This window comes from Trachypithecus francoisi, unplaced genomic scaffold (assembly GCF_009764315.1).
Source record: "Trachypithecus francoisi isolate TF-2019V2 unplaced genomic scaffold, Tfra_2.0 Lachesis_group15, whole genome shotgun sequence".
NCBI lineage: Eukaryota > Metazoa > Chordata > Mammalia > Primates > Cercopithecidae > Trachypithecus > Trachypithecus francoisi.
The window spans coordinates 114106188-114119058 of record NW_022681460.1 but is presented as its reverse complement, the minus strand read 5'-3'; the positions used below and the strand labels follow the sequence as shown (position 1 = coordinate 114119058).

The 12871-nt window shown below is 51.7% G+C and overlaps 1 protein-coding gene across 7 annotated transcripts in view; it reads right to left on the bottom strand.

Moving 5' to 3' along the window:
• The window catches only part of LMF1 (lipase maturation factor 1), a 104205-nt gene that overhangs the window by 82681 nt on the left and 8653 nt on the right, over nt 1-12871 (bottom strand). For 6 of the 7 annotated variants that reach the window (XR_004443090.1, XR_004443091.1, XM_033236317.1 and 3 more), the window contains exon 2: nt 6358-6667. Coding sequence is in view for 4 of the 7 variants with exons in the window: in XM_033236317.1 (XP_033092208.1) it covers nt 6358-6667 (310 nt within the window). In the remaining 3 variants the exon portion in view is untranslated. Of the gene's footprint in view, nt 1-6357; nt 6668-8235; nt 8278-12871 lie in introns of those variants that run through there. The other variant, XM_033236320.1, reaches the window with a different exon arrangement.

Below are 12871 nucleotides of genomic sequence, written 5' to 3'. Positions count from 1 at the left end.
AAGGATCCCCTCCCTCCTTTGCGCTAATGTCGTGTATATTACAGTTTTTGCCTTAGTTGTGTCTATAATAAATTAAGAAAAAAAGAAACAGAGAACTTTTCATATTTACCTACCTTTACCATTTCCAGTGGATTTTACTCCTTTCTATAGATGAGTTTCTGCCTAGCAATAATTCCTTCAGCCTGAAGATATTCCTTTAACATTTCTTTTTTTTTTTTTTTTTTTTTTTGAGACGGAGTCTTGCTCTGTCGCCCGGGCTGGAGTGCAGTGACTGGATCTCAGCTCACTGCAAGCTCCGCCTCCCGAGCTTCTCCGCCATTCTCCTGCCTCAGCCTCCCGAGTAGCTGGGACTACAGGCGCCCGCCACCTCGCCCGGCTAGTTTTTTTTTGTATTTTTAGTAGAGACGGGGTTTCACCGTGTTAGCCAGGATGGTCTCGATCTCCTGACCTCGTGATTCGCCCGTCTCGGCCTCCCACAGTGCTGGGATTACAGGCTTGAGCCACCGCGCCCGGCCCCTTTAACATTTCTTACGGTGTGCCTGCTGGCAAAGCTTTCTCTCAGTTTTCAGTTATCTGAGAATGTCTTTATTTTACTTAAGTTTCTGAAGGATACTGTCACTGGACAGCACTCTGGGCTGACAATCGTTTTTCTTTAGAACTGTAAAGATGCCAGTCCACCGTCCTCTGACCTCCAGGGGTTATAAGAAACCAGACATATTTGAATCTTTATTCTCTGAGTGTAACGTTTTTTTTTTTTTTCTGGGTGCTATCGAGAGGTTGCCTTTGGTGTTCGGTAGTTTGACCACAATACGCCCAGATAGGGTTTCCTCTTACTTCTACTGCTTAGGGTATGCTGAACTTCTTGGATTTATACGTTTACATAGTTCAGCTATTATTTCTTTAAATACTTTTTATGCCCCATTCTCTGTGTCCTCTCTCTGCGGGGCTCCAATCACATGTATGTTAGACCACCTGGTGTTATCCCACATGTCACTAACACTCCACTCATTTCAATATTTTTTTGTGTTTGTTCTTTAACTTGGATAATTTCTAAAGATTTCTCTTAAAATTCATTGAGGCTTTCATCTACCATCTCCAACCTGTTATTAAGCCCATGCAACAGATTTTTCAGTACAGATACTGTACTTTTCAGTTCTAAAATGTCCAACTGGCTCTTCTTCAAAGATTCAGAGACTCCGCTAAATTTCCCACGTGTTTGTTCGTTAAGACCGCTACTAGGCTGGACGTGGTAGCTCATGCCTGTAATCCCAGCACTTTGGGAAGCCGAGGCAGGTGGATCACCTGAGGTCAGGAGTTTGAGACCAGCATGGCCAACAATGGTGAAATCCCGTTTCTACTAAAAATACAAAAATTAGCTGGGTGTGGTGGCACACACCTGTAATCCCAGCTGCTTGGGAGGCTGAGGCAGGAAAATCGCCTGAACCCAGCAGGTGGAGGTTGCAGTGAACCAAGATCTCACCACTGCACTCCAGCCTGGGGGACAGAGTGAGACTCTGTTGCAAAAAAAAAAAAAAAAAAAAAAAGAAAGAAAAAAGAAAAAAAGAGGACTACTTCCCTTGAGCCCTTGTGTGTACCCATAATGGAGGCCTTAAACCCTCTGTTCTACTTGTGGTATCTTGGCTATCACAGTCAGTTTCTCGTGACCTTGTTAGTTTGCTGTATAGGGATCCCATTTTCCTGTTTCTTTCCTTGTGTAGTAGTTTCTGATTCTAGCTATTAGGAAAGATCATAACATCACTGAGAGGTTAATTTTGTCTGCTTCCTTTGGAGAGTGAATGAGTCTGTCTGGTAAGCAGTTGAGCCACTGGAAGACGAACTTGGTCTTTCCAAAAGCTCAATTAGGGTCAGTCTAGAACAGACCTTTTCTAGGGCGAGAGGAACCCTCCTCCTAAGATGTGGCCTTTCTGGGGGCATGGGCTGAGTGCCTAGGGTCTTACACAAGTCGCCTCTGGACCGGCTGATGGGGAGGCTTATCTTCCAGCACTGTGGGACCCTCAGACTCACCACTAAGGTCACCACTCCCTACCTGCCACTTTCCACCAACCCTCAAAGACTCTCACTCTCCATGTTCATAGCTTAGAACAAACCCAAAAACTTAGGGGAACCCGTGTAGGTTTCCGTGCTGATGTCTCTGTTAGCTCCTTTACTCTGGTGCCTTGCCGCACAAACGCAAGCTACCCTCAACTCTGATCCCTGCCTCCTGAGCTCGGAGACGCCTTGTGTTCTGCCGGGTGCCCTAGCTGCGGTGTACAAGGTGCTCAGGCAGAAGGCTGGGGCTACCAAGGCCACGCTCTACGTATCTCCTTTCCAGGGACAGCAGTCCTGGGCACCTGTGCCATCTGCTATTTCACTTGCTGACGGTTTCATAGTGCGGAGGCTGGTCCTGCACCTGCCACTCCACCATGGACAGGCATGGAAGCCATGAAGACAAATCTCTTATTTTAAAGTATTGTTTCAATGTGAGACATCCTCTCCCTCAAACTGCCCCTGCCACTGTGCCCCACTATCCCAGTCCACAGGACCACAGCCACCCCGCGTGGGCAAGGGCCAGATGGCAGTTGTGTTCCCCATGTCCGCTGCTGGCCTCCTTGCTGCCTGCTGAAGTCTCGCCCTGTCTACGGCCCCAGCGCCCTGAACGCCCCATCTCTTCTCAAGTGTCATCCCTGCCCCTTTAGTGCGCCGTGATGATTATGGGATGTACTCTTTGGAGTCAAAGAAATACATATCTCTTGTTAGGTTAAAAAAAAAATTGGAGGTTGGGTACCGTGGCTCACGCCTGTAATGCCAGCACTTTGGGAGGCCGAGCCAGGTGGATCACTGGAGGTCAGGAGTTCGAGACCAGCCTGACCAACATGGTGAAGCCCCGTCTCTACTAAAAGTACAAAAATTGGCCAGGTGTGGTGCAGGTGCCCATCTATAATCCCAGCTACTTGGGAGGCTGAGGTGGGAGAATCGCTTCAATCCAGGAAATGGAGGCTGCAGTGACCTGAGTTTATACAACTGCACTCAAGCTTGGGTGACAAGAGCGAGACTCTGTCCCAAAAAAAAAAAAAAAAAAAAACCCAGAAAATATTTGGCTGGGCCCGGTGGCTCATGCCTGTAATCCTAGCACTTTGGGAGGCTGAGTCAGGAGTATTAAACTTTGAGCCCAGGAGTTCAAGACCAGCCTGGGCAACATAGTGAGACATCCATCTCTACAAAAAATAAAAATATTAGGCCGGGCGCGGTGGCTCAAGCCTGTAATCCCAGCACTTTGGGAGGCCGAGACGGGCGGATCACGAGGTCAGGAGATCGAGACCATCCTGGCTAACACAGTGAAACCCCGTCTCTACTAAAAATACAAAAACTAGCCGGGCGAGGTGGCGGGCGCCTGTAGTCCCAGCTACTTGGGAGGCTGAGGCAGGAGAATGGCGTAAACCCGGGAGGCGGAGCTTGCAGTGAGCTGAGATCCGGCCACTGCACTCCAGTCCGGGCGACAGAGCGAGACTCCGCCTCAAAAAAAAAAATAAAAATAAAAATAAAAATATTAGCCAGGTGTGGTGCTGGGCGCCTGCAGTCCCAGCTATTTGGGAAATTGCACGGGGAGCATTGCTTGAGCCTGGGACGTTGAGGCTGCTGTGTGCTGAGGCTGCCAGCAGACACACACAGGCTCCCACATGAGAGATGCTCACCCACCTGCCGGGCTCTGGAGACTAATCCCCGTCTAGCCAGGAAGGTAACTCTGTTGTTTCAGAGATCAGCTCACAGGCAGGAACCGAGCGCTACGCAGGAGTCAGATACCCCAGACAAAGACACCCAGCACACAGCAACAGGGTCTGGCTTTTCCCACGCCATTTGGAAGCAGGACACGACCATGACCCGGCTGACAGAGGAGACGCCCAGGGTGGGCTCTCTCAGTGCTTGGCCTTGTGTGGCAACCGCCACCCCTCCCACCACGGGGTCCCTGAACCTTGTGAAAGGAAGAGGATGCCACTTTTTCCATGGAGTATGCCTACGCCTTGTCAAACCCCTTCCCACGCGCTAACACAGAGACACTGGCTGCAGCCCAGCCAGGGAGGGCACCACCCACCCAGTCGGGGCTACGCAGGGGCAGGCGGTGGAAAAGGTATTACAGGTACTTGTGGAACCTCCTTACGTCGAAGTCCTGGAGTCCAAACATGTGTTAATCATCAGTGAGAAATGGAGCACCGACGGCGGTGTCCCTGGGCGCTGGCGGCCTCCCAGCGTCCCCTCCAGCCCTGGCGCTGCTCTCAGCACTCTTTGAAATGGAGCCGCCATCCCTCCTGCCCAGGAAGGAAGCTCCAAGGGCAGCTCCCTCCACAGGAAGGAGGACCCCTGAGGTGTCCCGACTTTAGTCCAAGTTCCTGGAGAGAATCTTTCCTTCCTTCTGGGGTCGAGATGGTGGGGAAGGGATGGCGGTGCTGCCGTACTGAAGGGCAGCAAAGCAGCCTGCAGGGCCACTGCCGAAGCCAAGTGCAGACGACAGAGTCAGAGCCAACGTTTTGGAAAAGCTGAAGCGACTTCAGATACTGCAGCGGACGCTGTGCTCAGGGCTCTGGCGTCCTGCAAGGCTGAGTGGCTTTATGTAACGGGAAGGCCAGCTCTGAGCAGAGTCAGAGTCCCTCTCTAAAATCACTTAGAATTTTATGCAACAGTTATTAAGCTGTGGGGCTCTGTCATAAATGTTGCCAAACCCCTAGATGTTTACATTTCTAGACCAAGAAGACAGACCCCCAAAGTACCAAAACAAAAACGTGCAAGTCCACGCTGCCACAAGCCACGCTCAGGCGAATGATAAACGGGGAGCAGAGAGAAGCCTCCTGCGCAGGCGGGCTCACGACTCCTGCAGCCCCCCGAGGCGGGTGGAAGGAACCTCACTCCTCCAGTGAAGCCTGTACAGTGACGTCCTCACCAAGAGCGCGGGGGGGAAGGGGGAAAAACCGCTTCACCGTCCAGACGCCCTACCAGTACAGCCCCCACCAGGCCACCCTCGCAGAGACGGCTCAGGTGAATGTCATGTGTAGGGGACGTGCGTCACAGGGCCTGAGGCTTCAGGGGCAAACCACAAACAGCCATATGCATTGCACGTGGCCCCAGCCCTGCGTACTCCCGCGAGAGCGCCTGACCCCAGCACACCACTTCAGCCTGTGCTGACAGCTCATGGGCCCTCCGCAAAGTCAGGCCTGTGTGCTGTGGAGAGGCCCCAAGGCGGCGCCATGTCGTGGGTGCCCAAGGCGTCCCCAGGCCTCCTGCCCTGCCCTGGTGACACTGTCTGACCTGCTTGTTGAATGAGGTGACACACTCAAGTGTAGCTGAGATCTGAGGAAACACCAGCAACTGGACCTGGCAGCGGTGCCCACGCCAGCACAGCCACACAGTGGGGACCCTCCCTACAGGTGCCCCGATGCCAGCTGCAGCCCTCCCTGCATGAGCCTGCAGGGCCTGGGCTGTGCCGCCAAGCCCAGATCACAGCGACCCGAGCCTCCCACTTGGGAACACCAGAGCCACAGGAGCTGGGCTGGAGGCAGAGCATTCAGGCTCCCGGAAGCACAGCCGGCCCCAGACACTCCAACCTCAGCTCAGCCGTGCTGACCAGGATGGAAAACACAGGCCCCAACGCCCAAGGCTGAGCCCTGGCTGCGCCAACTCACCATCGCAGCCTTCCATCCTGGGACAGGGTCCTGGTTCCGACCACTCAGCCCTGAGCTGGCGGCCTCCTGTCTCCCGCCCACAAAAGACACAAGAGCCATCCTCAGTCTCCAAGCAAAGCCCCGCTGTCCCACCGAGAGTGGAACCAAGCTGGGCACGCAGGAGCCAGCACACCCCCTGCTTCCTACATGTCCACACAGACACCTGCCCCAAACTAGCCTCCAACACGTCCACACAGATACCTACCCCAAAGCAGCCTCCAACACGTCCACACAGACATGGACCCCAAACCAGCCTCTGACACGTCCACATAGACACGGACCCCAAACCAGCCTCCTACACGTCCTGATACCTGCCCCAAACCAGCCTCCTACATGCCCACACAGACATGGACCCCGCTGCTTTTGCCTCCCTTTCTCTGTCCCTCTGGCTCCAGCAGGATGGCAATGCAGTCCTTTAAGTAAAGACGTGCTACTGCAAAGAGATGGGGTTTTAACCCTGAGGATGAGTGGCTGCTGTGGCTGGTGGACTGGCTACTCTGAGGTAGCCTCAGTAAAATGATGATACCCTCCTGAATGAATTTAAGATGAACGCTCGTCCAGTCTTTCCAAGTGCCAGGAGACCTGCGGCGTGTGTGCTAAGTGACAGCAAGCCCTGCGCTCCCACTGCCCCGTTCCTCCTACTCACCAGACATGGCCCACATTGACCAGGGACATGTAAAGGCCCCACAGGGCAGCCATGAGAAGCACGTTGGCACAGCCCGTGATCAGGACGAAAGACGAGATGCCCAGTCCGAGAAGAGCGAGCAAGTCCAGGGTGGAGTTCATGTCTGACCAGTCCATCAGCCAGAGGATGGTGGGCATGTAGCTGAAGACTTCCCAGCTCGTCTTGTCCTGGAAGTACTGCTGGAAATTCTTCAGGAACACTCGGCAGGGAAGCAGCCCCCTGTCACCGATCAGCTGCTTGTTCTGATGGAAAGCCACCAGGAATGCCACGACTGGAAGGAAAAGAAGACAAAGCAAGCGTGACTAAGAACAAACCACATGTGGACACCGTGGGTGTGGCTCAGACTTGCCGGGCGGGGCGGGGCAGGAAGGGGAGGCAGAGTCTGGCCAACAGTTTGGGGTCCAAACCCCAGACTCAGGAGTCTGAGTACTTTCTCAAAATCTTGGAGGAAATATGGGAAAACTCAGCCTGCATCAGACGCAGGGTGTGTATATACGCACACACACAAAAGCAAGCGGCGTGTGTACATGCACCACACACACGGATACAAGCAGTGTATGTATACACGCATACACACAGACTCAAGCAGTGCGCAAGGAGTGTGTGTATACATGCACACGCATGGACACAAGCAGCGTGTGTGTACACACACACAAGGAAGCAAGCAGTGTGTGTATACACGCATACACACGGACTCCAGCAGTGTGCAAGCAGGGTGTGCATACACGCACACACAGACGCAAACTAGACACGTGTATATAAAATGCGTGCCTGCAGCAGACACAGTGTGTGTATACACGCACACACACGGACACAAACTAGACACGTGTACATAAAATGCGTGCCTGGCTACACACAGACAGTCAGCTGACCATCCGGACTGCACTCTGCGTTCACCATGACGAAACACACCCTGATGACCCTGGCTCTGGACAATGGCGTCACTCCCAGCACACGCTGCAGGGCTTGACACTTACAGCCCACAGGTGAGCCACGCTTACCCTCCACACAAACCCCACAACGGCACTCTCACATCCACAGGTCTCCGAGTCCATGTCTCACGGTGCCCACTCCATACCGGCTTTCTCACATCCTCTGGACGTCAGTGTTTGCAGAATACTGAATGTTTACCCAGAGATGACGACAGGCGAGAGAACCACATTCCCACGTGTAAACATGAAGAATGAAAAAGTAGGTTAAAAGTAAAAAAGATATACCATGCAAATGTGAATCAAAAGAAAGCTGGATCTAGTTCACTATGGCTGAAAAAAATTAAAAATAAAAATAAAAAAATAAACAAAAGAAAGCCGAAGTGGCTCTATTAACATCATAAAAAGTAGATTTAAGAGCTGGGTACGGTGGCTCGCACCCATAATCCCAGCACTTTGGGAGGCCAAGGCAGGCGGATCACCTGAGGTCAGGACTTTGAGACCAGCCTGGGCAACATGGCAAAACCCTGCCTCTACTAAAAACACAAAAATTAGCTGGGCGTGGTCTTGCATGCCTGTAATCCCAGCTACTCCGGAGGCTGAGGCAGGAGAATGGCTTGAACCTGAGAGGCGGAGGTTGCTGTGAGCCAAGATCACACCACTGCACTCCAGCCTGGGCGACAAGAGCAAAACTCCACCTCAAAAAAAAAAAAAAAAAAAAAAGTAGTTTTAAGGGCTGGGTACAGTGGCTTATGCCTGTAATTCCAACACGTTGGGAGGCCAAGGCAGGTGGATCACCTGGGGTCAGGAGTTTAAGACCAGCCTGGCTAACATGGCAAAACCCTGTCTCTACTAAAAAAAATACAAAAACTAGTCGGGTGTGGTGGTGCACCCCAGTAGTTCCACCTACTTGGGAGGCTGAGGCAGGAGAATCACTTGAACCCAGAAGGCTGCAGCGAGCCGAGATGGTGCCATTGCACTCCAGCTTGGGCGACAGAGACTCTGTCTCAAAAGGAAAAAAGTCGATTTATGAACAAGGAATGACACAGGGATGAAAGAAGATACTGCATAATGATAAAAATATCACAAGAGCAACCCCAGAAGTACATGCGGCTGCCTACTGCGTGCAGGAAGCTGGCTTGGGGTCCACGTCTGTGTAACTGTGCGTGCTAGTTTGGAATGGTGTCTGTGTAGACAGCTAGGAAGCTAGTACATGTACTTTTCCCCATGCGTTTATAAATCTAAAAAAGTATAAACGGAATCTGCACATGGAAAACTACAAAACACTGATTTAAAAAATGAAACAAGATCTAACTACACGAAGAGACAGACCATGTTCATGGATTGAAAGAATCAAAACCATTAAGCTATCAATTTGATCCATAAATTCAGCACAATCTGAACCAAAACACCCAGTCGGTGCTTCTGCCGAGGCTGACAAGCCGATTCTAGAATGTACATGGGAGGGCAAAGGGACTAAAATAGCCAGAACCATCTGGAAAAGAACAGAGGTGGAGGACTCAGGTTACCCAGTTTCAAGACTTACTAAGAAGCTAATCAAGACCACATGAGGACAGCACAGCACTGATTAAAGAAGAGCCGCAGAACTCAGGGGAATGGAAGACAGGGCCCAGACATAGCCCCGCTGCCCCAACCCAACACACAGAGGGAACAAATGCTGACAAAGGTTCAAAGGTCACTCCACAGACAAAGAGCAGCCTTGGGCTGGGCGCGGCGGCTCACACCTGCCATCCCAGCACTTTGGGAGGCCGAGCGCTGTGGCTCACACCTGCCATCCCAGCACTTCGGGAGGCCAAGGCAGGAGGATCGCTTGAGCCCAGGAGTTTCAGAGCAGCCTGGGCAACAAGGTGAGACCCAATCTCTACAAAATAAATTAAAAAACAAAGACTAGTCCTTTAACAATGATGTTAGAACAAATGGATGTCCACGTGCAAAAAGATGGACCTGAACACACTACACACCGTACACAAAAATTAACCAAAAAGGATCATAGGCCTAAATGTAAAACATAAAAGCATAAGACTTGTATATGGAAATATAGAAGAAAATCTATATGACTTGGATTTGGCAACAAGTTCTTAGATACAACACCAAAAGCATAATCTATGAAATTAAAAACTGTAAATTGAACTTTATCAAAATGAAAAACTTTTTTTATTTTTATTTTTTATTTTTTTGAGATGGAGTCTCGCTCTGTCGCCCAAGCTGGAGTGCAGTGGTGCAATCTCGGCTCACGGCAAGCTCCGCCCCCCGGGGTTTACGCCATTCTCCTGCCTCAGCTTCCCATGTAGCTGGGACTACAGGTGCCCGCCACCACACCCGGTGATTTTTTTTTTTTGTATTTTTAGTAGAGACGGGGTTTCACCGTGTTAACCAGGATGGTCTCGATCTCCTGACCTCGTGATCCGCCCGTCTCGGCCTCCCAAAGTGCTGGGATTACAGACGTGAGCCACCGCACTCGGCCAAAATGAAAAACTTTTGATCTGCAAAAGCTACTTTTAACAGAATGAAAACACAAAGGCCGGGCGCGGTGGCTCAAGCCTGTAATCCCAGCACTTTGGGAGGCTGAGACGGATGGATCACGAGGTCAGGAGATCGAGACCACCCTGGCTAATACGGTGAAACCCCGTCTCTACTAAAAACTACAAAAAACTAGCCGGGTGAGGTGGCGGCGCCTGTAGTCCCAGCTAAAACACAAGCCGCAGATTAGAAGAAAATACTGGCAAATCACACATCTGATAAAAGATTTGTATCCAGGGATTTGTATCCAGAATATTTAAAGAACTTTTAAAATTCAATAATTAGAAAACAAACAACTTAACGTTAAAGGTGTGAAAAAAAACACCAGGCCACAAGATCTGAACAGACACAGGAAAGGTGCACGGTTGGCAAATAACACGTAAAAAGATGCTCAACATCATTCATCATTGGGGAAATGCCAATGAAAACCACAACGTGCTGTCACCACACACGCGTCATTGTGGCCGAAGTGTTTGAAAACGGACAGTGCCCAGGCCGGGTGCGGTGGCTCACGTCTGTAATCCCAGCACTTTGGGAGGCCGAGGTGGGCAGATCACCTGAGGTCAGGAGTTCAAGACCAGCCTGGCCAACATGGTGAAACTCCGTCTCTACTAAAAATATAAAAACTAGCCGGGTGTATTGGTGGGCGCCTGTAATCCCAGCTACTCGGGAGGCTGAGGCAGGAGAATTGCTTGAACCCAGGAGGCGGAGGTTGGAGTGAGCCGACACAGTGCCACTGCACTCCAGCCTCGTCAACAGAGTAAGACTCTATCTCAAAACAAAAAAAAAAAAAAAAAAGGAAAGGAAAGAAAATAGACAGTGCCTAATGCTGTGGAAGGTTCGGGGACAGCAGGAGTGCCCTCGCTGTGCTGGGGATGCTGTAGACGGCAGACGGCGGCATCTGACCCAGGTAATGAAGGGTTACCTTACAACCCAGCTACTGTGCCTCTCAGGCCTTCAACCTGAAAACGTGCTCACACAGAAGCCTCATGCAGATGCTCATAGCAGCTCTGTTCACAGTCACTAAAAACTAGAAACAAGGACGACGTCCTTCACGGTGGAAGTGGATAAATAACCAGAGGTGCATTTGGGCAACAGAAAAATAATCAGAGGTAAGTATGCAGGAGCTGTTGGTTCAGGCAACAACATGGATGAATCTTAAGTGCATTTTGCTAAGTAAGACAATCTAGACCCAACAGGCTACGTACTGCATGATTCCATTCATATGGAATGGAAAAGGTAAAATCAGAGGGATGGGAGACGGACCCAGGCGTGCCAGGGGCTGATGCGGGGGACGTGGTCACTCCCATGCACGGGGACTTAGGGGCTGGAGCCGGGGTGATGGAGCAAAGCCCACAGCACTGAGCATTACACAAGATGAACTTTAATGCGCACAAACTATTGGGGGAAGACCCAACCAGGAGGTCAGGGGATGCAGACGGAATGCAGGCTCCACACACGCGAATGTAAATCAGAACCACACTGGCAGAGGGCAGGAGCTGCCTAAGCAACTCCGGAAAATGTTCTGAGTGGAGACCGCAAGGCCAGAAGGAGCGGCACACACACTGCACTCCAGGGCTTTCCCCTGGCCTGGCAGGACAATCCGCACACGTGCACCAGGGCTGAGCAGATGCTAGAGGAGCTAGGGGAGCCAGGTTCTCACGAGCAGAGAGGGAGGATTCAGATGGGCCAGGAGGGAAGACTGGAATACACCGTGTGCCAGGACAGAAGGCTGGAATACACCGTGTGTCAGGTGAGAGTCAGAGTCATTGGCATGGACCAGGTTCACCTTCGTATACTTACGGATGGATGGGTGGATACAACAGAGAAGCAACCACATGTGTGAAATGAGACAGTGACATACAGAGCCTAGCTCTGCCCAGCAAGAGGGCCAGCAGCCAGGAGACCCCCCCAACGGCCCTCCCAGTACCCAGATCAGAGTTTCTATGCTCCCCTAAAGAGAACCAGGGCTTCTTGGAAAAACAGCTCATTCTAGGGCTGAGGCAGAGAAACAGAAGCTGGGCCTGAAGCATCCCTGTGGGGAAGGACGGGAAAGCCACTAGTGGTCAAAGCTGGAGAAAGTGAGCAGCAAACTCATAGTGACAGCACTGGAATACAACCCAGACACAGACTCACGGTGACAACACCGCACCACAACCCGGACACAGACTCACGGTGACAACACCGCACCACAACCCGGACACAGACTCATGGTGACAGCACTGGATCACAACCCAGAGGGAAAATAAATGGGCATAGGTCCATAGTGACAAAATCAGTGACCACAAACAAGTAAGTAACAAGATCTTCCTCACAGAGGAATTCCACATAATGTCTACAGACACTCCCTCCGGGAGGCGGGGGCAGTGAGTGGCTTCCAGAGGACAGAACGAGCGGGAAAGCAGGGACCTGACAGAGGGGACACCTGGTGGACACACCTTGGCCAGGTGATCAGAAAGCCGTGCGGACGTCAGGACCCTGATACGGTGGGACGGAAAGGGCCCCACACCTCTGTGGGCGTCTTCCCAAAACCCATCACCCAGTCTAATCGCGAGAGAACACCAGACGGACCCAACGTGAGGGACGCCCTACAGACACCATGACAGGCCTGCTGGACACTGCCAAGGTCGGAAAACACAGGAAAGTCTGGGAGACTGTCACAGACAGGGAGGGAGGGAGGAGACGCCAGGACAAAACTTTCTGGGAAAAAGCATGGGTGGAAAAGCCACAGAGGCTGCAGTTTTAGCTAATAGTTTTATTTTTAATAAAAAAATTTTAAAAAGTAAAGGTTTCTTGAAGACACTGCACCACTCAGTGCCCAGCATGAAGCTCTGTGAGCAGCCTCCCTCCAGCGCAGTGGGAGCAGGGCCACAGGCAGAGCACCGCAGGGTCCTGGGCAACAAAAGGGCCAGTGCTGGTGACCTCTAAAGGGGCTGGGGATGGCAGGTGGGTGGGGGGCAGCTCCAAGTGAGGAGGAAGAGAGTGGACACAGGCGGACACGGGGA